The sequence below is a fragment of the Penicillium hordei genome (genome assembly GCF_028827395.1).
Source record: "Penicillium hordei strain IBT 12815 chromosome Unknown utg000005l_segment0_segment0, whole genome shotgun sequence".
In the NCBI taxonomy this organism is placed as follows: Eukaryota; Fungi; Ascomycota; class Eurotiomycetes; order Eurotiales; family Aspergillaceae; genus Penicillium; species Penicillium hordei.
Window position 1 is genome coordinate 36,608 of NW_026623146.1, and position 24,910 is coordinate 61,517.

At 49.4% G+C, this 24,910-nt stretch overlaps 13 protein-coding genes across 13 annotated transcripts; 6 read left to right on the forward strand and 7 right to left on the reverse strand.

Moving 5' to 3' along the window:
* Positions 1–280: 280 nt before the first annotated feature.
* N7537_008971 (uncharacterized protein) lies at positions 281–1,380 on the forward strand (the record flags this gene model as incomplete). Its single annotated transcript, XM_056900025.1, has 3 exons — positions 281–454; positions 497–948; positions 1,008–1,380. The coding sequence occupies 3 exons, from the start codon at positions 281–283 to the stop codon at positions 1,378–1,380; spliced, it is 999 nt and encodes a 332-aa protein (XP_056748693.1).
* A 903-nt stretch (positions 1,381–2,283) lies between these two features.
* On the forward strand, positions 2,284–4,379 carry N7537_008972 (uncharacterized protein; the record flags this gene model as incomplete). The annotated part of the gene is made up of 2 exons (XM_056900026.1): positions 2,284–2,343; positions 2,370–4,379. 2 exons carry the CDS (start codon positions 2,284–2,286, stop codon positions 4,377–4,379), a joined length of 2,070 nt encoding a protein of 689 aa, XP_056748694.1.
* A 785-nt stretch (positions 4,380–5,164) lies between these two features.
* Positions 5,165–5,440, reverse strand: N7537_008973 (uncharacterized protein; the record flags this gene model as incomplete). The annotated part of the gene is made up of 1 exon (XM_056900027.1): positions 5,165–5,440. One exon carries the CDS (start codon positions 5,438–5,440, stop codon positions 5,165–5,167), a length of 276 nt encoding a protein of 91 aa, XP_056748695.1.
* A 93-nt stretch (positions 5,441–5,533) lies between these two features.
* N7537_008974 (uncharacterized protein) lies at positions 5,534–6,070 on the reverse strand (the record flags this gene model as incomplete). Its single annotated transcript, XM_056900028.1, has 1 exon — positions 5,534–6,070. One exon carries the CDS (start codon positions 6,068–6,070, stop codon positions 5,534–5,536), a length of 537 nt encoding a protein of 178 aa, XP_056748696.1.
* A 24-nt stretch (positions 6,071–6,094) lies between these two features.
* N7537_008975 (acyl carrier protein) lies at positions 6,095–7,294 on the reverse strand (the record flags this gene model as incomplete). Its single annotated transcript, XM_056900029.1, has 1 exon — positions 6,095–7,294. One exon carries the CDS (start codon positions 7,292–7,294, stop codon positions 6,095–6,097), a length of 1,200 nt encoding a protein of 399 aa, XP_056748697.1.
* Positions 7,295–7,386: 92 nt separating this feature from the next.
* On the reverse strand, positions 7,387–9,205 carry N7537_008976 (uncharacterized protein; the record flags this gene model as incomplete). The annotated part of the gene is made up of 2 exons (XM_056900030.1): positions 7,387–8,826; positions 8,966–9,205. 2 exons carry the CDS (start codon positions 9,203–9,205, stop codon positions 7,387–7,389), a joined length of 1,680 nt encoding a protein of 559 aa, XP_056748698.1.
* Positions 9,206–9,819: 614 nt separating this feature from the next.
* On the forward strand, positions 9,820–10,782 carry N7537_008977 (uncharacterized protein; the record flags this gene model as incomplete). Its single annotated transcript, XM_056900031.1, has 2 exons — positions 9,820–10,097; positions 10,164–10,782. 2 exons carry the CDS (start codon positions 9,820–9,822, stop codon positions 10,780–10,782), a joined length of 897 nt encoding a protein of 298 aa, XP_056748699.1.
* A 1,363-nt stretch (positions 10,783–12,145) lies between these two features.
* Positions 12,146–12,769, forward strand: N7537_008978 (uncharacterized protein; the record flags this gene model as incomplete). The annotated part of the gene is made up of 3 exons (XM_056900032.1): positions 12,146–12,199; positions 12,276–12,448; positions 12,520–12,769. The coding sequence occupies 3 exons, from the start codon at positions 12,146–12,148 to the stop codon at positions 12,767–12,769; spliced, it is 477 nt and encodes a 158-aa protein (XP_056748700.1).
* Positions 12,770–13,462: 693 nt separating this feature from the next.
* On the reverse strand, positions 13,463–14,379 carry N7537_008979 (uncharacterized protein; the record flags this gene model as incomplete). Its single annotated transcript, XM_056900033.1, has 2 exons — positions 13,463–14,031; positions 14,076–14,379. The coding sequence occupies 2 exons, from the start codon at positions 14,377–14,379 to the stop codon at positions 13,463–13,465; spliced, it is 873 nt and encodes a 290-aa protein (XP_056748701.1).
* Positions 14,380–16,195: 1,816 nt separating this feature from the next.
* N7537_008980 (uncharacterized protein) lies at positions 16,196–16,538 on the reverse strand (the record flags this gene model as incomplete). The annotated part of the gene is made up of 2 exons (XM_056900034.1): positions 16,196–16,351; positions 16,386–16,538. The coding sequence occupies 2 exons, from the start codon at positions 16,536–16,538 to the stop codon at positions 16,196–16,198; spliced, it is 309 nt and encodes a 102-aa protein (XP_056748702.1).
* A 1,770-nt stretch (positions 16,539–18,308) lies between these two features.
* On the forward strand, positions 18,309–19,056 carry N7537_008981 (uncharacterized protein; the record flags this gene model as incomplete). The annotated part of the gene is made up of 2 exons (XM_056900035.1): positions 18,309–18,705; positions 18,788–19,056. 2 exons carry the CDS (start codon positions 18,309–18,311, stop codon positions 19,054–19,056), a joined length of 666 nt encoding a protein of 221 aa, XP_056748703.1.
* Positions 19,057–19,191: 135 nt separating this feature from the next.
* Positions 19,192–20,821, reverse strand: N7537_008982 (putative MFS transporter; the record flags this gene model as incomplete). The annotated part of the gene is made up of 4 exons (XM_056900036.1): positions 19,192–19,543; positions 19,595–20,239; positions 20,294–20,555; positions 20,617–20,821. 4 exons carry the CDS (start codon positions 20,819–20,821, stop codon positions 19,192–19,194), a joined length of 1,464 nt encoding a protein of 487 aa, XP_056748704.1.
* Positions 20,822–22,738: 1,917 nt separating this feature from the next.
* On the forward strand, positions 22,739–24,410 carry N7537_008983 (CRAL-TRIO domain-containing protein; the record flags this gene model as incomplete). Its single annotated transcript, XM_056900037.1, has 4 exons — positions 22,739–23,500; positions 23,556–23,597; positions 23,678–23,777; positions 23,872–24,410. The coding sequence occupies 4 exons, from the start codon at positions 22,739–22,741 to the stop codon at positions 24,408–24,410; spliced, it is 1,443 nt and encodes a 480-aa protein (XP_056748705.1).
* Positions 24,411–24,910: the final 500 nt, after the last annotated feature.

Below are 24,910 nucleotides of genomic sequence, written 5' to 3' on the forward strand. Positions count from 1 at the left end.
CAGACACAGCCCTATAGGCGACCCCCGAAAAGTTCCGAATTTCTCCTACTTTAGCTTCAGGAACAACCATAACTAGGTAGTGATAACATGGTATTTCAATCATTAAATGAGGCATTGAGTAGCCTTTGATTCCAGACAGATTCAAAGACAGAAACAACAGTTACCTTTATTAGCTGTTCAATTCCCTTTTCTGCCCCCCAGCAGCAGTAGCCATTATCACCGTCACTGCCACCCCTACCTAACCTTGTTTTCTCCATACCTCTTGCATATTATATCCTAAATGGCTGAGCAAGAGCACGAGATCCGCACTCGTGTGCGCGAGGCGTACATGCACGCCGGTCTGTATGCCTACGCCATTGGCGAATTTGCACTCATCAAAGTCTTCATCGACTATAAGGTCTTTGACGCTATCCCCGACAAGGGCGACATCACTATCTCTGGGGTTGCCCTTAAGGTCGGCGGCGAATAAGAAATCCTGGACCGCTTCGTCTTCCAGCTCACTATGGCTGAGGTCCTCGCCAGTCCTACCCCCGGCCGCGTCGCGCACATGCACAAGTCTCTCAAATATAGGTCGGACACGCTCGAGGCCGGCCTTATCTATCATGTCTTCAATATGCTTTTCCGTCCGCTAGCCAAGCTTCCCTCGTTCTTCAAAACACACGGCCTGGCGTCCCCCAAGGACTCCAAGATCACACCTTTTGGCCAGGCCTTTAACCACCCAGAATGGGACGTGTACCGCATTCTCGACAGCAAGCCCGCGCTACACAACCAGTTCAACCAGGTCCTAAAGGGCCTCGGCACCATGTACTCGCTAAAGGGCGTGTACGACTTCAGCTGGATGGAGCCCCAGCTCACCGGATCGCGCGCTGCCCTTGTCGACATTGGTGGCAGCAGCGGTTTGGTCATCAAGGACACTCTAGCCAACAACTCGTTCATCGCACCAGCGAGGTGCGCCCTGTACGATCTGCCCATGGTGGTTGAGAGCACCAAGAATACGTGTGCGACAGCTTGAAGGACATCCAGTTCGTCAGCGGCAGTATCTTCGAGCCTCTCCCCGAGAACCTCAAGGGCGCGTGCCTCTATCAGATGCGACGCATACTGAACGACTTCACCGACGAGGATGTGCTCAAGGCCCTGAAGACGGTGAGAGCGGCTGCCGCTCCGGATTCCATCTTGGTAATTGAGGAGATGCTTAGCCCGGTCCGAAATATTCTCAATGCCGGAATGGACGTTTTCCTGATGCTGGTGGGTGGAAAGAAGAGGGACTCAGCAATGTTCAGCGACTTGGCTGTGCGCGCCGGCCTCCGTCTTAACGGCGAATACAAGCAAACCTCTGCGGAGTTTGATGACTTCAGTGTGCTTGCGTTTGTGGCGGTCTAAGCCCACTGCCGATTATCGCCATGTTATTTCAAAGGATACCAATTGGATATATTCAAGACAGAAACGAGTAGTAAACTAGGTGGTCGAGTAAACTAGGTGATCGGAAATATCATGTCAACCTGGTGTCGGAAAGTTTCGGAGTTGAAGTCATCATGTAGCTTATGCATTGGATAATGTGTGGACTTTTCAGACTCCACTGCATTTTTTCGGATACCGGAGCGCTACTAGCCCTGGTGGACGATATTCATGTAGTACGTGGATAATCCCATACCCATCTACCTAGGTAGGGAGGTGCCAAGGTGTGTCAGTCCATTTAGTTAGTCAGCGGGTCTGTTGCCTGAATTTCTACTTGGTTAACTAGGCAAGTAGGATGAGTCAGCCGGGAGACAATTCCAACTAGAACTCCCAAGGCATCTTGTCAGGGGCTGTGCGTTGATCAAGCATCTTTTGAGACTTGGTTAGTCCTATTGATCCAATACCAATATATCAACCTGAAATTCTGAAATCCTGCGATCGACACATAAGTTTTAGGGTTATAAGCATGCCAAGGCATTATAAGCACCACGCCAACGGCATTGGGTACAATAGCGTATCCACCGATTGGACTATGATGAAATGATTTGCAAGTGAATGAAATAGGCTAAGATGGAACCTTGACATTGGGAACCTTGTCCACGTAAGCTACATGGCTGCCTTTGTTGCGGAGTTTACTGTCAACCATCCTCCTCACACCATCCCACAGCCGACTCCGATTTCAGAACTGGGCAAAGACAGCCCAATCTTGCCACTTTCTGTACCAAAAAAGAAAAGAAGAAGAAAGTAGTGGCCTTGCTGACTTAGGCTCCCTCTAGAAGCATTGAGAGTCAACCTCTCTCGACTCTGCTGTAGCCAGCATCTTCAACCATGGTCTACTGCGGGCGCCCCTCGGCAAGTTGCGCGCTATGTCGCACTAGCAAAAGACGAGTGCGTACTTTGTTCGTCACATACAGCTTGTCCCATCACCACTGACCGGCCACTACATCCAGTGCGACAAAGCGGTTCCATCCTGCGGACAGTGTACGTTACGATGCCCCCGTTCCCCATTCCATACGAGAGCCCCACAACTCACCATATCCCCCCACATCCCAGGCCGTCGGACAGGCCAGAATTGCCCAGGCTACCACGATGCATCCAGCCTAATCTTCCGTGACGAGACGAGCCGAGTCATCGACCGCGCTCGCACTCGCAAGACTCGGCGTGCAAATTTTCCCTCTAGCCAAAGGACATCTGCCACGCCGTCTCCCGCCTCCTTCGAGCTGTCGTTGGTCGGGTTGCGGCCCCCGGCTTCAGTGTCTCATGACTCCTCGAGCAGGTCCACACGATACGATAGCGACAACGACAACGACAATTATAATGACCCGAACATCCTAGAAAACTCGATTCGAGAGGATGATGGGAAATATGCACAGGACAAGGAAGAGAGAGCAGCACACAAATATAAAGACCTCCCAGATGATCTCGGCGATAGCATGATGTATGGCGATGGCCCATTTGTGCCAGATGACATGGGCATGTTATTTGACGACACGGGTATGTTGTGGGAGCCAGGTCAACTGATGCCCGTATCATTGTTGTCATCTGGTAAATCCACGACGCCGAGCCTCGACTTGGACGGTCAGGTTCTGTCGATGTTCATATCTCCCATAATGCCGTCTCAGAGCCTCGACGAGCTGGGGTTAAACTACTTCATGGCCAACTACGTCATAAAAGACTCTGGGCCGTGCCCCGGCGTCTTCAACTATGCCAGTAACATCCTCGCCGGGCCGGTCGGAGACGCGGAGCTGGCACGCGTGGCCATCCGGGCAGTAGGCCTCGCCGGGCTAGCCAGCACCACGGGCGCCGACAGCGTCATGCGCCAGGCGCGCTCCAGTTACGCCGAGGCTATCGAGAGGGTCAATATGGCTCTAGTGGATTCCCGTGTGGCCAGAAACGACAGCGCCATCTTCGCTGTAATGGTTCTGGGACTCTTTGAGAGCATCACCTGCTCAGGCGATGAATCTCTTGAGGCGTGGAAGTGCCACATCAACGGTGCCGCTAGCCTGTTGATGCTTCGCGGCACGTCCCAGTTCCGTACAAGGCAAGGCCTACAGATCTTCGGTGAGGCCGTCTCCCACGTACTCACACTATGCTCGCGATACGACCAACCTGTTCCGCCGCGCCTACGCTATTTGCGTGTCGAGATGGAGCGTAATGTCAATGGCAAGAGTCCATCTTGGATACTAAGTACTGCGCACATCGAGGTTATGAATCTGTACAACCAAGTGCAGCCAGAACAGGAGACACCCTTCCTGGCCGGAGAGTGGGAGACGCTGCTCTCCCACGCCGCCGAACTCAGTCAGCGACTCGAGAACCTCTTCGCTGAGCTGCCCATGAGCTGGCGTTTCAAAACGGTCAGTGACCCTACGGCGAATCCACGCCTTGTCTTCCAGGGTAAATACCATATCTACTACAACACGTGGATTTCCAAGGTGTGGGACGGGATGCGTGCATGCCGCATTATCTTAAACCTGGTTGTATATTGCCTACTGCTACGCGAGGGACTTGCATGGGCACCGCACGAATTTGCAGACGGCGGCGCCTACACGAGCCTGCTACAGAGGACATCGGACACAACGACGGAGATGCGCGATGATATCCTCGCGTCGGTGCCTCAGATGCTTGGCTTTATCCAGCACGAAGCCACAACTGGCGCCTCGTATATGAACTGTAGCAGCAGCACTGACCCAACACGCTTGGTCCCAGCCTCAGGCGCGTATTTTGTCGTCTGGTACTTGTACCTTGCCGGGAGCCTCCCGATCAACACGCCAGAGACACGTGAATGGATCGTGGACCGCCTGCGTGCCATCCGCTCTACGACCGGCATTCAGAAAGCAGCCTACCTGGCCGACATGATAGAGAAGGATGCTGGCCGTCTTACTGCCATGCTGCCGACGAGCGACTTTCTACTTCCCGCCTTTTAATCTGTTCAGTTTTATTCTTGGTTATTGCCTGTGTTAAAATATACATCGGTAGTGGTAATTGGTCTTGTGTATACAGTGATGGGAATCTAGCAGATATCAAGCAATAGAAAGTGAGCGTTTCTATCCACAATGTTGTGGACATAGTGGACATAATGAGATAAATTGCAATTCTTTTCACCATTTGTGATAGACCTATGAATGATAGATAGTTATATATCTGGTGGACTTGACGCACGGCAAAGATGAAAACATTCGAAAGTTACCGAGTTGAAATCGCTAATCGTAATATTTCATATAGGCTCTCTTTGATATCTTTTTGCCTAGCGGGTGACTCTGAATGTCGCATATAATCTTGATCTATATGGATTCAGGCCAACTCCCGAGGTCCTAAAAGTGCGAAAGTTCGCATCAACCCCTTTGGGCCCACATGTATTCCACCACATATTCACAACGAAGTATATTTTAAGCTGTATTATTTTATTATTTAGTCGATGTGAAGGTATTTTGACCCGTATAGTATATCATATAGACATGCTGAATTGTACACAAATAATAATGAAACGTAGAAAAATGTATACATGGATAACATTTTAATAGAGGCGAAACTGGATATCGAAGGCGGTGATTAAATGGCGGTCAAGCCCCGAACTTTCAAGGTTCAATACATTGAATCATGTAACTTAACATTCTCTACACAAACTTGATTAGCCGATGTAGAACAAAGCGTCCGGCTGAGATGTAATGCGCACAATTGCCTCATCTAGTGCCGACAAGGCCCTATGCACCTAATCGTGCGTTAGGAACTCGTGGCGAGCTCGGCTATACGCGCAGCGGATTAGCATCTTCTCATCCCACTGCAGGCTACCAGGCCATAGCTCCGTAGTGAGAGAGAAGCCAACGTCAATCTCCTTGAAGGGTGCCATGAGGCTTTCGTCGAAGTTGAAGCCTGGCAGCTGACGCAGCGGGTTTTGTACCTCTTCCGGCGTCAACGCCTGTACCAGCAAAATACTATCGAAGCGATCGGTGCCCATGCGCGCGTGAGCAAGTGTCGGACACGGCATCTGTAGGAACGGCTGCGCCTCGATCCGGTGTGCTATCAATAGCGAGCAGACCTCCCTGTTAGTAAGCAGCTTAGTGCCGTCAATAACGAGGCGCTAGGGTAGGGCTGCGAGCATCGGTGCCATGCAGCGGAGTGCGTCCTGGTGGCGTCGGCCGTTAAGTACCGTTCCAAATTGCACATCAAACGAGTTGTTGCCGGCGATAGTGTCAGCGCGGACAGTATCCGCGAAGGTCTGCGCCAGGACACTGGCCCAAGCAGCCTCGGCGACCGTGAGCATGTTGGTTGACATGGCCTGCGCCGCCTTGAACAACTGCCTCATCGTAAGGCTGGCCTTGACACTGACACTACGCATGTGCGTCTCCGTGAACCCGGGGGCTGCGTTCGGGAGTAACGCCCTGGGCACAGGTTGACGGTTGCCAAGCCGGCTTCCAGGGACGCCAGCGAGACGGCCCGCCCAGTACATGACGGTCTTTATCCAGTCGTAGCTGAAATTAAGCTCCACAGCGGTTCGGATCGGCAGCAGATCTATAGGCGGCGGGGACCCGGGCTTGGCATACTCGGCCAGCACAGCATCAAAGAGGAAGTTGAGCTGCGTGCCATCATATACACCATGGAACATGGACATGACCATGACACAGCGAGCACGATTGGGTGATCACACCCACGCTACGTTGAGGCCGGGCTTGTCGACGCTCATGCTGGCCTCGGCGGCTCTCTGGATGCCGTTGATCGTGTGGCTCCAGAGGCTGTTACGGTCTTCGGCGTCTGTGTCGTTGCAGATGACCTCGGTCTTGGGAATACAGGCTACCGACGGCGAGAGGATGCACTGCGCAAAGGGGGCGACAGGGTGCTCGACTGACACAAAGACGGTACGGAAGCAGTCGTACCGCGGTAACAGAGTATCGACGGCGCGCTGGAGCCGGGCCGGGTCCATGTCCTTGGGAATCTTGTATACGAAGTGCGTTATCTGCGGCCGGCCGACGTACTTGGCAGTATCATAATATTCCGGGTCGATAGCGAGAGCGACGAATCGGGCCTGCACGTTGGTGACAGGCAAGACTTGATCGACTTGGTCGTCGTTTAGTTCCAGAGCCTCGAGACATTGCGCGCGGCAGTGGTGGTCGAAGTGGCATAGTTTTTCCTCGACGGGAAGCTCAAACACTTTTTCGGCGTCATCCGCCGCGATGATAGTCACATCAATGCTACCAGGAGCGGCGAAAGCAGGACCAGGCCTAGCTGGGATGACGATGGGCTCAGGCTCAGGCTCGTGGACTATTACTGGAGCGGCAGCGAGTGTCTCCTTTGCTCGTTGTTTGTCAACTGTGTCAATCAAGTCGCCGATGGTATTGGCGGCTAGGACTTCATGTATTTCCAGCTGCGTGATACCTAGCTCACCTAGGGTCTGTAGGAAGACTAAAGCACCCAGGCTGTCCAGCCCCAGCTCGGCGAGGACGACAGACCGGTCTTGTCGCTGAATATCCTCCCCAAGAGCATCGACAAGGCCTTTGTAGATGATGGAGGCTATATCGGGTTTCCCCTTTGATCGCAATTTGTCAACCTTTTCTATAAGGTCGCCGATGGTCTTGGTAGCCAAAACATCTTGAATTTCTAATTCAGTGATGCCGAGTTCACCCAGTGTCTGCAGGAAGACCAACGCAGACAGGCTGTCTAGTCCCAGATGGGAAAGGGTGGCAGAGCGATCTTGTTCCTGAACCTCCTCCCCAATCGCGTCGACAAAACCTTCGTACACGATAGAGGAAGCGTCGATGGGGGCATCCAGTTCGATCGCTGAATCAGAGCCACTCGTAGTTGATTTCTCTGAGGCGATATTACGGTTGACCACATTTCGAACCATAGGCGTCGCCGCCGCCTGAGTATGGGAGATAATGGCTGCCAGCGCCCTGCGGTCCACCTTGCCATTAGGAGAAAGCGGAAGTCTGTTCATGACTAAGTACTGGAGCGGCCGCATCCAGGCTGGCAGGTATTTTTCCGCTTCGGCGCGGCATCTGGCCTCATGGGCTTGTTCATGTACCCGGCCGAAAGCTGAGATCCGCCGACAGCCAGCTCGCCAGCCACGCCAAGCGGCACCACCCGCCGTTCCGACGACTCCATGTCCAGCACGATAAGCTGCATGCCGGGAAGTGGCTGTCCGATGACCGAAGGGCGCGAAGCACTGTCGCAGACGTGGTTAGACACGAGGACGGTGGCCTCAGTCGGCCCGTAGCCACAAATCATGAGGCGGCTGGGCTTGTCCTCGCCTGCCTTGGGGGCAAAGTTGTCGATGACGCGCTGACCGACCAGCTCACCTCCCACGGCGATCCACGTAAGTGTAGGCACTCGCTCGGACCGCAATAGCATGGCTAGACTGTTCACGGTGAAGGTGGCCGAGGCGCGCAGCTCGCGGACGATAGCCTCGGGATTAGTGCGCAGCAGTTGGCGCTCAGCTATGCAGATGGTGCCACCCTTTAGTGGCGCCATGAAGTTGTCCATCAGGACAATGTCAAAGGTGGGCGCCGACATGACGATCCAGCGCAGCTGCGGGCCAGTGGGTAGAGGGGCTGGGCCAGCGTCCATGTCTCGAAAAAAGGATATGGCGACACGGTGCTGTATCACAACACCCTTAGGCTTCCCAGTCGAGCCACTAGTGTATATGATGTATGCAATGTCGTCCTCGCTGAGCGTGCGCTGTACCAAAATAGGACCATCTGTAGGGGGTGGTCGACCCTGCAAGCAGGCTGTGGGATTGAGATAGTCGATCCAGATGATGTCTTTACCGAACTCAGTGTCAGCCCATGGATTGCTGCCGATTCTCAAAATACCGTGGGCTTGGAGATCGACCAGGATATCACGGAGCCTCTCCTCTGAGGCGTCTGTTTGTAGGGGGCAAAAGGCATGTCCGGCCTTGGAGATGCCGTTCATGCAGATGTTGAGCTCGGTGGAGTTGTGAAGAAAGATGGGCACCATCTTCTGCACACCCTGGAAGGCTGGCCAGTCGAGCCTTTGCAGCACGACTTGGATCTCATCTGCAAACGACCGCACCTTGGCATTGAGTTCGTCGTATGTTACCTCGCGTCGTGTGTATGAGCCCGCACGACCGCCCGTCACCTCGTCGATGGCGATGTTGCGAGGAAATGAGCGTGTGGCATCTTCCAATATGTTATGCAAGAGGACTGGAGAGCCATGATCATCATGCAGGGCTTGTTGAGGCAATGGACCCTGAATTTGGCTGATTTCCGTCTTGTGGAGGCCGGGATGTGGATTGATGTATGACGTCGCAAGTTGTAGCAAATGTCGCGCTGCTGCTTGCGGTCCGTAGCTGCCACGGAGGGATAGTGTGATATCAGAAACCCCCTCATCAATGGGTCGCAGTGAGACAACCAGAGGTTGCTGCAGCTTGATAAGGCTGTTGTTGTTCGTACTAGCCGGGGAAACAGGCGCGTAGATGCCGAAATCTACGCCAGAAACATCCGAGCAAAATGCCCTTCGTCAACTCCACAACATTCCCGGACGCCGTGGTCGCGCAGACCAATATTTGCTCGCAGCCGTCATATGCAATGAAAGCGACGTCGGTGCCGCCAGTCACGGCCAAGATGAAACGCGCAAAACGTTGTAGGAGAGCATGACTATCACCAGCAACGGGGATAGCATGGGTGGTGACCTCGTGGTATGAGCGCACGGCTGCGGTTCCTACGGTGGCGTTAAAAAAGGGCAGACTCGTCGTCATCGACCGTAGCGTGGCGTCATTGCTTTGTTCAAGCGAGCCCATTGTGACACAAGGTGTAAACCAACAACGAATATGAGGTGGCTTGCGGATGTATACAATTGAAATGTATATAGTTTGAAGAAGATGAGTTATATCCGAGTTCCAATTTAATTTGTCGCTATCCCCAAGTGCTGACGGTCCTATCTATAGCCTTAACATGGCCATAAAATGGTTGCCGAGTATAGGCACAAGCGTGGTGCTTGGTATATTCATGCAAGAAACCATACCGAGTAATCATTCCCATTTTCAACGGTGTTGCCATGACCGGAGATTTTCGGAGATGTGGCCTTGATGCTGACTTTGGCACCTGGGTGATCAACCCGTGGACCTTGGATTATTACCTAATCAAATAAGCGTCTGACATAATCTGGAATCAGACCCCCTGAATGGATCCCTCCAGGGCCGAACCTTAAGAATTCCTAAGGATCGCCACACGCTAGTCCCATTAGGGTATGCAGTTGTACACCTGGGCACCTGGGCATACACTCATGGTATGCAGCTATACACCCCTAATCCCCTTAATATTCTTTCATACCACCATACCTAGCTCATGAGTACCTAACTTTATTCCAACTGTCTCTATTTCCTCCCTCCCTGGCTCACTATCAATCGCTACAATGACTGTATCGTATCGCACTGCCATCACTGTCGTTCAATTCATCTTTTTTGTCCCCTCTGCTGTCTACGCCACTTGGCTCTGTTTCCACTATGGCCTTAAAGCTGCAGGCACATGGCGATTTATCGCGACGCTTTCTTTGCTGCGTGTAGCCGGTGGCATTTCCTACTTTGTGTCGTTAAGCAATCCTGGTCTTAATGTCATTGTATCCGTCGTCGTCTGTGAACTTTCAGGCTTGGCACCCCTCATGCTTGTATGCGTTGCTCTTGTCGGCCGAGTGTAAGTACATTTATCACAAAGAGTCGCCACTGTGACGGACATTTTGCTAATTCGCTACGCGGACAGGAACAAGACGGCCAAGGTATTCCCTGGAAAGGCCGCCATTTGTATCTCTCTACTCTCCTTACTGGGGCTAATTCTCGGTATTGCCGGCACGGATGGGGCTCTCGAGGAAGCAGACACCACGGACGACATCCACCTGAACAGTCTCACCAAGGCCGCATTGGCCCTCTTCCTTGCTGGTTTCGCTCTGATGCTAGTCGGTTACTTTGCATTGGTCCAGGACATACTACGCTATCCAGCCAAGCGAGCTGTGCTTGGAACCGAAGCGCGCATTCTAGTCATCGTGGGACTCGCTGCGCCATTTGTGTTCGTCCGTCTGCTTTACAGCGCCCTTGGTGACTTTACCGGAGCGGAACTATGGAGCTCCATTGGTGGAAACGATACTGTCTATCTCATCATGGACGTCCTCATGGAGATCTTTGCCATCACTATCATGTATACCACCATATATTTCGCACCGCTGCCGAAAGACGCACCCGCGGAGCGCATTGTGGACGCCGAGAGCGGTGACACTAACGAGTTGGCTGAACAACGGACATCCTCATCGCTCACTGCGATAGAGCTTGGGAGCGAGAGTCAAACAGCCCTCAAGGAAGAGAGCCACAAGAACAACGAAGCTTAAGGAGCTTAGGCTTTATCTAGCGAGGGTATGGTTATATCTTATGTCAGTTTATAAGCCGACCATCTAACAAGGGGCATTTGTACTTATGCTGGTATTTTTTGCGTTTTTATTCTTAACATTTAGTGCATTTGGTTCAGAGTCTTGAAGAATGTATTTTGAGCACAGAAGCAGTCATCGAAGTGTGTGCATAGCGCACTGATAGATTACTTCGCCCTCACTTGTGAATTTTCAATTATCTCACATATATTATGTAGTTAGTATTAGAAGCCATTTATTTACGGAGTATAGTAACTCAATATTGGTTATTATTTTTTTCGCTTTATTCGCTGCTATTATAGGCCTGTAAGGCGGTTTTACGTGATCAGCTTGTCATATTAACAATCTAACTACGGAATTTACCTGCTTCACCGTGACCCCTGTTATATCTCACCACACCCTGATGTCTACGTAGGATAAGCCTTAAAAGTTAAAATCAACCCTTCAGCCTACTCCGTATTATGTGTATAGTTCTATACTTGCCATTGATCAGATGATTTTCTTCCCTACTCTAAGGAGTAGGAATGTATGATTTTTTATTTGTTTAGTCAAGTTTTGGTCTTACATGAAAGCAATTTCCACCACTTACCTAGGTCGCTTTGACGTTAACATGGTGATGGCCATTTGAAAAAACAGCCCCTTTAGCTACTGTATTTCGGGCTCGTTCGGTGCCCAGGGGTAGCCTTCCAAGATTGTGACATCAGGTTACCTAAACCGGGTGCTGCCCAGGTGGAGATAAATCTTAAGCCACATTCTGGGCACCCAATAAGGCTCCACCACCGCCCCCACATGCGTTACGGCTCCTGCCGCTAAGGATTGCGGTGCTGGTTACCCAAATGGGAAGGTGTATGCGACGATCATCGCTACTGCCGCATTCTACTACCCCATAGTACTGTATGGTTGGTGTCGCGTGCGGGTCTCGGTGCCTTAACAGGTTTGTGTTGCTCAGCGCTAGGCAGACATACGCAGATCGGCAGAAGCTTGTTCGTTTCATGAGGCTTGAGTTATTCTGGGAAGGCGAATCCACATTCCCTCTTGGGGGCCGTGTTGGACTAATTTCGGCAAGGCTCTCGATATCCGCCCTGAGAGGCAAATTGACAGAAACACTGTCACTACTCAGCCTGAGTATTCTGAACTCCGACTTATACCGATTCGGAAAGCATTGGGACGAAATAACGTAGGATGGATCCATGGATCTATATAATATGTAAGGCTACGCACACAAGAATCAATTATATCAACCCTCAATTGCTTCACAATTCACCAGTCCTTTCCAAATCAACAAGTCTCTCTCAGATTCCAATTATTCACCTCAAATCAAATCAAAATGGTGGCTCCAGGAAATATCACTATCGATGATCTCACCGGCCGGTGGAGCATGGTACGTACAATATACAAGCCGCAAATAGCTTCCCGCCCCCAAACAAACAAAGAAAAAAGTTGACCCTTCACTCTAGAACCTTCAGCTATCGGACTCCTATGACTCCATCCTCAAAGTCCAGGGCATTAACTGGCTCACCCGCAAGGTCCTCAACGTGGGCAGCATCACCATGACCATCAAGCAATATGCCGACGAGGCCGGCGTTACACACCTCACCATCGACTCCAAGAGTGGATCCGGCCTACCAGGGTCCACCGAAAATCGTCTTCTCAACAACGAGACCAGACACGCGAACCACCCGCTATTTGGTAAGATTACAGGCCGCACAGCTTGGGTGAACCTGGCCGACCTTCCATCCCCTGGCTCGCCGATGGCTGGGAGCAGGGTACCACCAGGGCCATCCTCATGACCACTGAGCACCTCGATATCGACGGTATTACCTACCAGGCTGGTGGTTTCGAGCAGCTCAACGGCGAGCACCGCTATGTCCGCCATATCGAGGTCCGCAAGGGCGGCGAGATCCTCAAGGCTAAGCTGGTCTATGACTACCTAGGCCCACTAGAGGAGTAAGACGAGTGATTACTGTATGGTGTTTAGTAGCATGCAGGGGTAGCGGCAACCGTGCAGGGCATCTGATAGCCGAACTGGAGTCGGAGTCTTGCGGAATTCCGGAAGGAATCGATAGGCGCCGAGAATGTCCCGTAGTCGTCGAACTTCGGGGTATCAGATAGATGCGCATGCGCTAGATTATGTGGATTAGACTTGGACGAAGTAATGAATAGAAAGAATTTTGTACTCCGAGCCTCCTGACCTGCCTGAGCTTTTTCCTATAATTCGAACGGTGTAAGAGGCTATGGGTGACTAATAAATTTACAACCCTAGAGCTAGGAATCAAGTGGGGCTAAATGGCGGGCCACAGGTAGAAGTTGACGAGTGGCCACAGGGGAAGGGAAGTTGCCGTTTAATTTAGAAGTTTCAAGAAGACAATAAGGAAATAATTGACAGCGTTCCACAATCTTTCCTTATGTACATGCATTGTAGGCAGACGCACGTCGTGCACGCGTAAAGGGCCAATGTAGGCAAAGCGAATGAACATGCGAGGTAAGGCGAAAAGCACAAACATATTATATTGACAGATTGAGAGAGAACCGCTGCATTACCTCAGGCTGTAGTGTAGCGCAAGGACGAGGACCAATGAGAAGCGGAGTGAACGTTGGTATCGTGTTTTGATGTATGGCATACATGAAATGATGAGTATGAGGTTTAGTATCTTATTCTTTCTCGTAGGAGCTCTTTAACCATCGTCGCCTGTTTGCCTAAGTTGCGAGAACTACTGCCCTGCTGCCTGCTTGAGTTTAGCAGCAGCCCGACAGCCACGTTGCACGCAATGACGGCTCCACCACCGAGTTGGCCGTAATTGTTGTCCTGTAGAACATCGAGCAGCATGCGCACAGCCATGTAAATCCGGTGCAACCTGAGATCTGCATCCACACAGGGGAGCTCGCCAAGACGTAGCCCCACCGCAGCCGATGTTCCAGGTGCCACACTGCTGGGGCCAGAAAGGGAGGTGTCGAGGCCGGGGAAGCCAGATATGGTGCTGGGATGTTGGCTGATCGGCATGCTGTTGAGGTGCTCTTGAAAGTGCCCTAGAACGACGCTGTAAATGCGGACCAGCCACATATAGCCACACATAACGAGCAACATGGTCGCTCTGTCGTCGTTCTCATCTTGGTACTCAGCGTCCTCGGTGCTCTCACCCAGAGTTACAGCGCTGCTGAGGATGGGACCGGCGACAGTGCTGAACTGTTGCGAGAGCTCCAGAATAGTGCCCACTGGGTAATCGTCGAGGCTGACTGTCTTGTCTGTCTCCATGGACCCTCCTCCAGCTTTTTCAGCTGCTGCTGGATCTCTGATATCAGGTAGGTGAGTTTCTGGCTGGTAAGAACTGTATTGCTGTTTTTGATACTGTTGGTCGTGTCGTCAGCATCCAGCATCAAGCTCTCCGGTGGATTGTTCGACACAGCCGCTAGGGTGGCCAGAGGTGGCCACGGCGTGGCATCCGGGATGCTGAAGTCAGAGGTGTTCCCGTCGTACATGGGATATCCGTTTGATAGCCAATTGTGGCCGGACAGATTGGTAAGATATTCAGAAATGTCCGGAGTCATGCTGAGATGCTCCATTGCCGAAGTTCCCCATGTATATGATGGCTCGCAGAATCCTTGATTGAGTTCAATGGCAGTTAGCGGTGCAGGCTCAAAGTCTACCTGCCCGTTCGGTAGCCTTGGACTCTGACTTGGACGTATGGACCCAGATTCGTGATCATTTTTATTTCTCTTCTCACTAAGGATCTCTGTGTTGGTTATATATTGTAGAGGGAAACGCTCAAGGCGGTATGCTCTAAGACATACGGACTCGTAGTTCAGCTTCATACCCCACTTTGCATACAAAGGAACCCAGGTACACTTCCTAGGAATTGGATTCAGAGAGGTGTAAAAATATGTATTCTCAATTTGTGTTTATCTGCCACTTGTAACCTCATCTCAACGCTTACATAACAAATTCATAGAAAAATATGGAAGAAGAGGCGAGGGCAATGAGTAGTGGAGAGTCTGTCTCCCAATTACAGTATGTAGTTGTTGAGGCTCAAGCATTTTGTGGCATGAGTAATGAGTGCAACCTTCCAGTCTGATCAATAACTTCCGGCACGAGTGCATATGAGGCGGTCAAAACATTGGTAAATTTGAAAGGGAAAAAAGATCCCACGCCATGACGGTAATGTCTGGAACATCTCACGACAAACCATGCTTTTTGAACTTCAACCTCTCTGACTGGAAGAACAATAGGCAGGATTTACCGGAACTCTTCCAAATTCGGTATGTCTACATTATTGATTAACTATCAGAGAAATGGACTGGCCATGGTATTTAGAGCTTTCGATCTATGCTTCATCCTTCATGCTGATCCTAACGGGACGGTGATAAGTATTCTGTTGGATTTAACCATATCGCTCACCAATCACACTGGAATTTGCAATATGGTCAGAACTTTTGATCCGGTTTGGGGGAAATCCTCGACCAACCGCATCTGAGCAGGTGAGGACAGAACTTGTCTGGCGAGATGGAATGCACCTCTTCACATTTAGCCACCGACCAGAACTCATACAGCAATCCGAGAAGATGGGTTGAAAAGCCCACATTCACCGGCCATTAATGCGGGGGACGGAAACCTTACATACGGTGATTTGGATGAGGTATCATCGTTTGCTTGACAAAGCATCTGCTATACACATTCCTTCCTCCTAGGACTATCATACCATTTTCCTTTGACAAAAGAAAGTGGATGACTGTAGCGGTGATAGGGATTCTCTGAGCGGGTGCGGCATATGATATTGTGAACCCATTTTCTGTCCTATTACATGCACAGAGAGCATCCGTGGCGATTTACATGCGGATTTGATGGTTTGCTCCTTTTTATGTCTACCCAAGGCTAGTCAGTTAGTTCCTTGGGCGATCGCAGTTGAGCTTATTATGAAGGAGGTCCCAACTCTCAATGAAGCAAGAGATCTCACTGTCAAGCTCACCGATCTTGTGTAGGCGGCCTTTGCGCCAGGGTCAACAAGTAGACCCTAGGGCGTAGTGATCGAGCATGGGGGCTTCCTGTAATGAGCCATAGCTAATGGGCCAGCTCTCTCATTGTCAAACAATATTCAAGTTCTCCAATTTCCCAGCTTCGCGTTTGACCAACCGTGACATCCTCTACAAACTGCCATTTGGGGGGGGGGATATGCATTAACCACTCTCGACTCGCCGGGTCTAATCTCACCGCATTATCAGTCAAAAAATAGTCATTTGGATTTGGGTCACCATAACCCCCTCAGCCAGCAAAATTCTAGATCCTGATGATACCCCACTCTCCGAAGCATGGTGTTTTATGGAGAGTCTGGGATTCAAGCCTAGTCGCTCTATGGGCAAATCGCCTCGACCTGATCAACGCATACTAACCACGAGAGACGACTTCAATTGGCTCCATGGCTACCGTCACACCTACGACTAGCCCAATGGACATTGGGGGTGTGTTCTGGATTGTAGACCCTGCAGACCATGACGGACTAGCCCCAGTTGGTGCCTCAGAGGGAGTTGGTAGTCGACGGACCTATTTTTGATTGTGAGTATCTCAACTAACTTACAGAGACGGCGTTGTGCATTCTTCTCGCCACAACCTGGCTGCATGCAGGGCTGAGGTCCACTGGAACGGAATTTTGCGCATGGTATCCACCTCGCTGGCGAGCGGTGCTGTCGTGCATGTCATCCTGCGGTCTGCTGAGCCCATCCTGGAACATCGGGTCATCGATGAAAGATCAAAAGATTTCTGCACCTCCATCATAGAAGCAGGCCCCACAGTCGGACACCCGTTCGCTTCGTACTTGTCTCCAGTTCAGGCACGAAGCACGCCCTTTAGTTCGTATGTTGGCACATATATCTAGTTCTAGAACCAGAACCTCAAAGGGGCATCTATAACTTTAGGCCTTCTAAATGGCACCCCAGAGCCAGAGCCCATCATCAGCGCACCTTTTCCCACAGTCCTAGGCAACCTCGGCATGCCCGCTCTCCTAAACCCAGCATGTAGTACCGTCTTACCCGATCTAGTGCAGAGCGGCGTCTTTAGAAATGTTATGGACACACATGCGACATTTGCCTTCCCTGGCATCGAGGCCAGCTCGGCTCCCTGTATATATATCAAATCACGGCGGGTATACCCAGCGCGTCACACGACCTGGGACATGTCGGATATCGTGGCCCAATGTATTGACTGGCCGCATAACCTAAGAACCGATACGGGTGAGCCACCGCTAGCGCTAGACGAGGGGATGTGCTTATCGTTTTGCCGCGCCGGCTGATTTTCCGCTGTATTGCTGGTCAAGTCCGGTTGGAGGTTCAGGTTGTCATCTCTACTACTCTGGTGAAATAAGCCGTCGGCGACATAGCTTACAGGGAGGCTTGTTGCTGCTATAGGGGTGCTATCAAAGGCTCCTAGAATTCTGTAAGAAAATGTTTGTGTTTAGCAGAGGCAATATATGATAGAGTGGTCATAGATTTTGGTCTTCCTTTCCCCTGTTTCTCCAAAGCTAAGCCTCTGAACCTTCCAAGTCTGGAAGTTCAAGTGAAAGCTTAGTAAGCACCCGCAGCCCCCTCATCTAAGCAGTTCATTAGACAAATACCTTTGCCCTTATTTCCCCGACTCTCCATTCAATTCATAAGTATTCCCAAGGTACCGAGTGTCTTACATAGATCTGATTCCCGATAGTGAAATATTGGAGAATGTTTCACCCCCAATTCACTTTTCGGGAAATGTCTCACCATCTTCCCCATTCAAAGCGATCAGCTTATGTTAGCCATGTAGGCAACAGAAATGTATATTGTACATGTACATGTATTCGATAACTAGTTAACTAGTTAACTAATCCCAAGGTCGATGGGAAGTGAAGAAACCCCACCGTTAACAGGACCATATCTGGGAAAGGAAAATGAGATCCACGTAGGAGTAGTACAGTAACGATAACAGAGCGGAATCAGCTATTAAATCGGGCACTTGAAGTGTCAGCATCACAAATATTGTCCAAGTCACACATCTCAACAATAACCTTGCAATACGAAGAGTGCGCTGCCCGACTCCGCCACGGGCGGGGCCTTTGCTTCTAGATCTTCGGAAGTCTCAGACACAGCACTATTTTTACACATTTCCGTGTTCATTTTTGTTTTTTAAGATGGAAAAAAAAAAAAATAGGGCGTCCAATGATCCCGTTTATCAGACGGTTGCAAGGTTACATGCGGAGAGTTACCTAGGTAACGTTATGAGCTGAGCCCTTTCCTTTGTCTCTCTTTCGAGCTATCAGAAACCGCCCCACTATGACTGGGCACACGTATGTGGGAGCAGAATTGATTTGGAAATTTGATTGTTCGACATGGGACGACTTCAGCTGTAGTGAGACCTGCTGTGTTATAAAACCCAAGTTTGGCCCTGGACTCGGGTTCTTGAGATCACAAGAGCACTTCTTACAGTCCTCACAACCCCTGACGGCTTCTTTCGCTCTTGCTCAAATACTGCCAAAATGGATTTTATCCGAGTCATTGCTTTGTTCTCTTTCTTCTTCACTGCTGTCGTAGCATTTCCCCAGCAGACTGCCGCGGGTACAACAACCGCGATTCCGGCGACAATCACCAAGGCTGCGTCGCTCAGCTGCTCGGACGGCCAGACCGCTGTCTACACGACAGATTGTACGATGGGAACGCCTACATCGTACTGCGCTAGACCGGAGCCCCCCATCCAGTGCTCGGAGGGGTACTTCCCCTCGGTTTGGCACCCAGGTCATTGCATGGAGCAGTCGACCTGTTTTCCCGTCGATGCGTCCTGGATAACGACCGAGTGTTCGCATGGGGCAATTCCTTGGACAACCTCGACCTTGTATGAAGGTACCTTGGCGGGAGGGCAGTCGACTATTATCAGTGGTAAGTCCCTTCCTGTTCATTTTTCTTGTTCAATTTGCCCAGCACGTAGACAATAAAGCTGATATGCCTGATATTTCTGAAGCCGTTTCCTGCTCCTGTGCCAGGGATCAATGGTACAGTATGACCATTCTCCCAGGCGCATCCACCGTCGACACTTTCTGCATGCCTTCAAGCTCCTGTCCAGCAGGTATGACAACCTCAGTCTCGACCAACACTTACTGCGCAACAGCGCCGGCAAGTGTGTGTTCAGATATCCCCTTAGAGACCAACTACTGCAAATGCGAGTCCGCAGCGCAGACACCCGTATACCCAGACTCTGTTGGGGCGGCTCCAACCGGATGTAGATCTTGATGAAAACGGAGAATGGTTCTTTACCTAAAGCACTATTGGTCACGGCTAGTTGGCTGCTGAGATGATCTTGACGTCGAGAACGGGAGACAAAACCTGCCTCGGAAAATTAAATGTATATATCTTTTGAAGAATTTCTTAATAAAACCAGCGGAAGTCATCGCAGGCAGGCCCATCCTTGAGATATTCCGTAGGGATATCCCTTGCATTAACGTGAACACCTTGCAATCGATCCCTTTTCTTATTATCCGCCATCATCCAAAGCCCAAGAGAGAGTGTCAAGACAATACCAACCCCACCAAATGAGGCCGTGGTGATTAAGGCAGGGAGATACTTGGGTGCATCTTGATTTCGAAAGATGTTCGAGCTGACAACGCCCATTAGGTTTGCCAATGGGACTGCAATACTCGTCAATACCACACGGCGCCCTTCATTGGCAGTGTTGTTATTATACCAAGTGTCGAGAAGAACGGAAGGCGCCGAGGTGCCCCTATATAAACTTGTTAGCTTTTATGTCATGAATGAAGGGGGATGAACCGACCAAGTCATCAGAAATGAAGCAAAATAGGCTACATTTATATCGTGCTCAACATCGATAGTCGCATAGATCACGAACCCCACGAAGGTGAACAAAAAGCCGAGTGCGATGAATGGGAATCTCCATCTCGTCCAGTCACTACTGAATGCCAGGATCAGGAGAACTACAGCGCCTGAGATGTTGGGGGCCACGGTGAATAGGTTGGTCTTCACGGTACTATATCCAAGGCGCTGGATTATCACTGGAAGGAATAGCTGAACAGCTTGCAGGGGAACACCCAGGCAAACCTGAATCCCCAAGATAACCCAACTAGTTCCGTGTTTAAAAACTTTGAACGCATCGCGGATGTCGAGCTTTTCATTGACCACAGAAGAACTGTCAATTTGCAAACGAAGGTATGCGAGTTCTTTCTCTTCGGGTGTCAGGAAACTGGCCTCTGAGGCCGACCGAGGTAGATACCATAGTGCGAAGAGTGCGAAGAGAACAGTCCCTGCGCCTTCGATCAAAAAGAGATACCTCCAAGGCGCCAATGGTCCCGTGTGGATGCGGAAAATTCCAAATGCCAGCAATCCAGAGAAGGCAGAGGCAATAGTTTGAGCCGCGTAGAAAATGGCGAGTCGGCGAGCTAGCTCACCCCGACGATAGAAGCTGGGTTTGAATTAGAGATAATGCAATTCCAAAAGCTAGAAAGGATGGACTTACGTCGTCTGGTAATAGATTACCAATGGGAAAAACGCGCTCTCTGCCATACCCAAGAACCACCTAATGGCGAAGAGACCGCTAAAGTTGTAAACTGCGACAACAAGAATCGTGCAAACACCAAAGGCAAGCATCATGCAGGGTAGGACAATGTTTGGTCCATATTTCTTTCCCAAAAGACCGAGAAAAGGTGCAGTCAAAACGTAAGGGACAAAAAAGATGCTAAGAAGCAGATTATATTGATTCCCCTTCAGGGAGATTGTTTCTGTTATTGTCATTCATGTCAATGCGGTACTCTTCAGTCATCAATTCTAGTGACGGCGTACCTTCAAGTCCGGCTGTCTTGGCATTGCCCAAATTGGATTTGTCCAGGCTGTTGAAGAGATACATGATGGCCAGCACAGGAAGTAGCCGAAGATCAAACTTCCATACTAATGCTCGCTCCGCTCGAGGGTCAATGTCGACACTCGAGATAGTGACTGGTACATTTTGTTTTGAAGGGAGGTGACTTGATTCGAAGTCGGTAGGCATGGTTATAAATACAAATGAATGTAATGATTCCAATATAACGATATGTAGTCGATTTAAAAGGATGTCCCGGGGGGTATATACCACCATAGTTCTATATCGATAAGCATGACACAAAAGACAACAAATGCAAGCTTAAATGTCTTGGCGGTTCTTGACTGATAAGCCATCAACGGAGACGGCACATTCCCTATCTCTTGAGGACTGATGACACACGGAAACCGCTTATAGTTAATTGGAGTGGAATATGTATATATATCAGGGTCGGGATATTACGGCTTCACTACGGAGTACAGTTGACATTATAAGACTGACTTACACAAATATAGGAAATATAATAGAAATCTGAAATACCGATGTCTTCGCAACGGTAGATGCACGCCGGCACTGTGTTCAACCCCTTTGATAGAGAATAATGTATGGTATGAATGATTGATGTTAAGAACTCTAACTAAAATGACAAAACCCGCGTTTTCAACAATCTGTGCGAACCTCGATAACTAGTTAACTGTTAACTGTAATAGGAATGTCAGTTCGGGGAGACTCGTAAAATCGCTTACATAATTTATTATTTTCGAGTCTCCCTCAGCTCCCGGCACCAAGTTAAGGGAGACTCGAAAATAGTAAATTATATAATCATATTACGATAACTATCAACAACATTCTGACTTTTATTTAACCCCTTGATCTTGTATTTTTAAAATTTACCGATTATCTATAACAGTATCAACACAATAGTATCGTTATTATGAGAATATGTATTTTAGTATATATACTCGGGTTTACAAAAATCACTAGTAAACTTATAAATACCGCCGAACTACCATTAGAGGTAAAGTGCAAGCAATTCATTATTCGATTAAACGTAAGCAAACATAGATATGTTATAGTACTCGATGATATATAGATATTGGGTGTAGTTTAGTATTTTTTTGGCCAAGAAAGCTATATACGTGGTATGATTGGACTAAATGATGATTATATAATTTACTATTTTCGAGTCTCCCTCCACTCCCGGCACCTGAGGGAGACTCGAAAATAATAAATTATGTAAGCGACTTTACGAGTCTCCCCGAACTGGAACCCGACTGTGGCCGACTGTAATATACACCTTTGTATGGTATGCCTGGTACCTAGTGTCATATGATTTTCCACCATATACTCGACTTAGTATTCGACAGTATATGTAAATATTTTCTCTACTCTGTACATCGAGAGAACAAGAATATGATGGAAAGGCACATTCTTAGTACTTGCGGCCGGGTCTCAATTTTTGAAAGTGAGTTTATTCGAGGTCATGACACATCGTTATCAGAGTGAAGATCATATTCCATTAATGGAATAGTATTGGAGTAGCTGTAGTCAACCCCATTTTCCCGCCTATTATACTTCGAGGTGTCGGTTTTGTTGTATGTGAGGTAGTACATTATTATTCTCATATTGTACGAAATTCCACTTCGGTTTCATTCGTTTTCTTTTCGAATTCTCCGGCGAGACTCCAAATCCCAAAATTTGTCCTTTTACATGTGTATCGAACTACTCCTGAAGGAGACTTTCCCCTCTTGCCGGATGTTGCCGGTAATAGGGAAAACAAGTGGGATATCTGGTAAATGATATTGTAGCAATCACTATTACTGCACTGTGATTGACAGAACTCCATAAGGAATGAGCGAATAAGCCCCATCCCCCAGTTTCTGGGGACCGAGGCAGAGTCTGGGGTATGAGGGGTTTCATGTGGATTTCCGATGATCATCTACTTTGTGCGGGTTAGTTTGACTATATTTATCACTTCCACCATCAATGCGCTTTTGGTCTTTTGGGGTATTTGCAAAGATCACAGTACACTCCGCAATCTGAACTCCTCCGTCAATCTCAACTTCGATCCAATTATTACACATCACGTCCGAACCTCCCAAGAAAATGGCCGCCGATGGTTCCAACCCCGGCTTCTTGGGCAACCTCAACAAGGATCAGGAAGGCAAATTACAAAGGCTTTGGTCAATCCTACTCAAGGCAGGTGAGATATCCCTAACCGACGAACCTATCAATGGCTTCGCCGAGGAGCCTTGGAGTCCAACCCAACCCCAGAGACGGTTGTCGCTTCTTGGCCGTACACAGAGCAACGTCTCGGAAAAGGCCTTGCCGATCCCGAACACACTATATCACCAAAACATTATGGAATGCCTTGCAGAAATGGGCGCTGGCGTGGCTGAATCCAACGCAATCAAGAAGGCCCTCTTGGAGATCACGCCCACGGAGCTTCTTACGGGGGTGCTTGACACTCTCAAACACGACCACCCCGATGCCGTGCTTTTGCGCTTCCTCCGCGCTCGGAAATGGGATGTGCCCAAGTCATTTGCAATGATGATGGAAGCAGTCGTTTGGCGATTAAAGGAAATGCACGTAGATGAAGATGTGATGGCAAAGGGAGAGTTACATGCCCTCAAGCAGACCGAAAACAAATCCAGCATAAGTGAACGGAAAGCCGGAAATGACTTCATGTCTCAAATGCGCATGGGAAAGAGTTACGTGCATGGTATTGATAGGACTGGTCGCCCAATTGTGACGGTAAGAGTCCGCTTACACAAGCCTGGGGCTCAGAGTGAAGAATCTTTGGAGCGACATATTGTCCATCTGATCGAATCGGTCCGACTTACAATGGCTCCTCCGGTTGAGACTGCAGTATGTATTTGGTTTTTGATAGCTAGGTGAAACGGTGTCGCTGACTCTAGGCCAGGCTGTTCTATTTGATATGACCGGCTTTGGACTGTCCAATATGGTATGTCACTGTTTTCGATCCACGCAGTACTACCGTTATCCCTTTACCTTTTCAGGGCTAACGCTTTTTATTGGGGCCAGGAATATCCACCTGTCAAATTTATTCTCAGATGTTTCGAAGTTAACTATCCTGAATCTTTGGGAATTATGCTTATTCATAATGCCCCGCGGGCTTTCTCAGGTCAGTGAATCATTTTGGTCGAGGCTAAGGCACCCTACCTGGCCGATCTCTCTTCTTTTCTCGTCTCTTGGAACTCACCATTTCAATATTTTAGGGATTTGGCGACTCATTCGAGGCTTGATGGATCCCGAAATTGCAGCCAAGGTTGAGTTCACAAATAGTGTCACCGACCTCGAGAAATTCATCCCACGTGATCAGATCGTGGAAGAGATGGGCGGCGACGAGAAGTGGTCATATAAATACATTGAGCCCAGTTCCACCGAAAACTCAAAGATGGATAATACTACGATACGGGACGCCCTGAAACGCGAGCGACAAGCTATTGGTGAAGAGTTCTTGGCTGCTACATCTGGGTGGATCAATGCGACTAAATCAGAGGACGCGACGAAGCTCCATTCTAGCGAAAGCGAAAGAGCTTATCTAGCTGAGCGGCTGCGTGTCAACTACTGGAAACTTGATCCCTATGCTCGAGCCCGTATTCTCCTGGACCGAACAAACGTCATTCAGGATGGTGGCAAGGTTGAATTTTATCCTAAGACAGCTCCTATGGAGAGTGACATTGAAACAACCAAGGCATTGGACGTGAAACATTTAGAGCGGGTTGAGGATGCTGCTCTCACCATGCTGTCGTAGATATATTTATAAATTTTGGGTGTTATACGTTTACGACTGAGATATTCGCAAGTACAGTCGACCACTTGTGCGACCTCGTCATGTCTTTTTGCTAGACTTAGTTTATATGCCTTTCTTAGATATCTTCCCCCTCTTCTTAAGGGTTCTAGACGACTCGTGCATGTGTAGGGAAATGGTTCCAAGGCTGACTGTCTACTCGGCGGCTACTTGACAGATTTGGAACAGACCTACGTACTTGATCTTTCCTTGCGCAGGAAAAAGTTGGAAAGCGATAGAAAGCATTCACATACGCAATCACGGTGATATTTTATTAACTGAAACTCTAAAACACAATTATAGAACCGCTGTTTCTAGACAGAATTCTCATCCCGTCTGTGTATGGTACCTTATCCATAGCAAAAGCATGCAACTAGTATCTTATGCAGGTGCTAAGATGTGGCTATAAAAAGCGGTATCTAAACATTCGAAGTCTTGGCAGATGCATATGATTTACCGTTGGA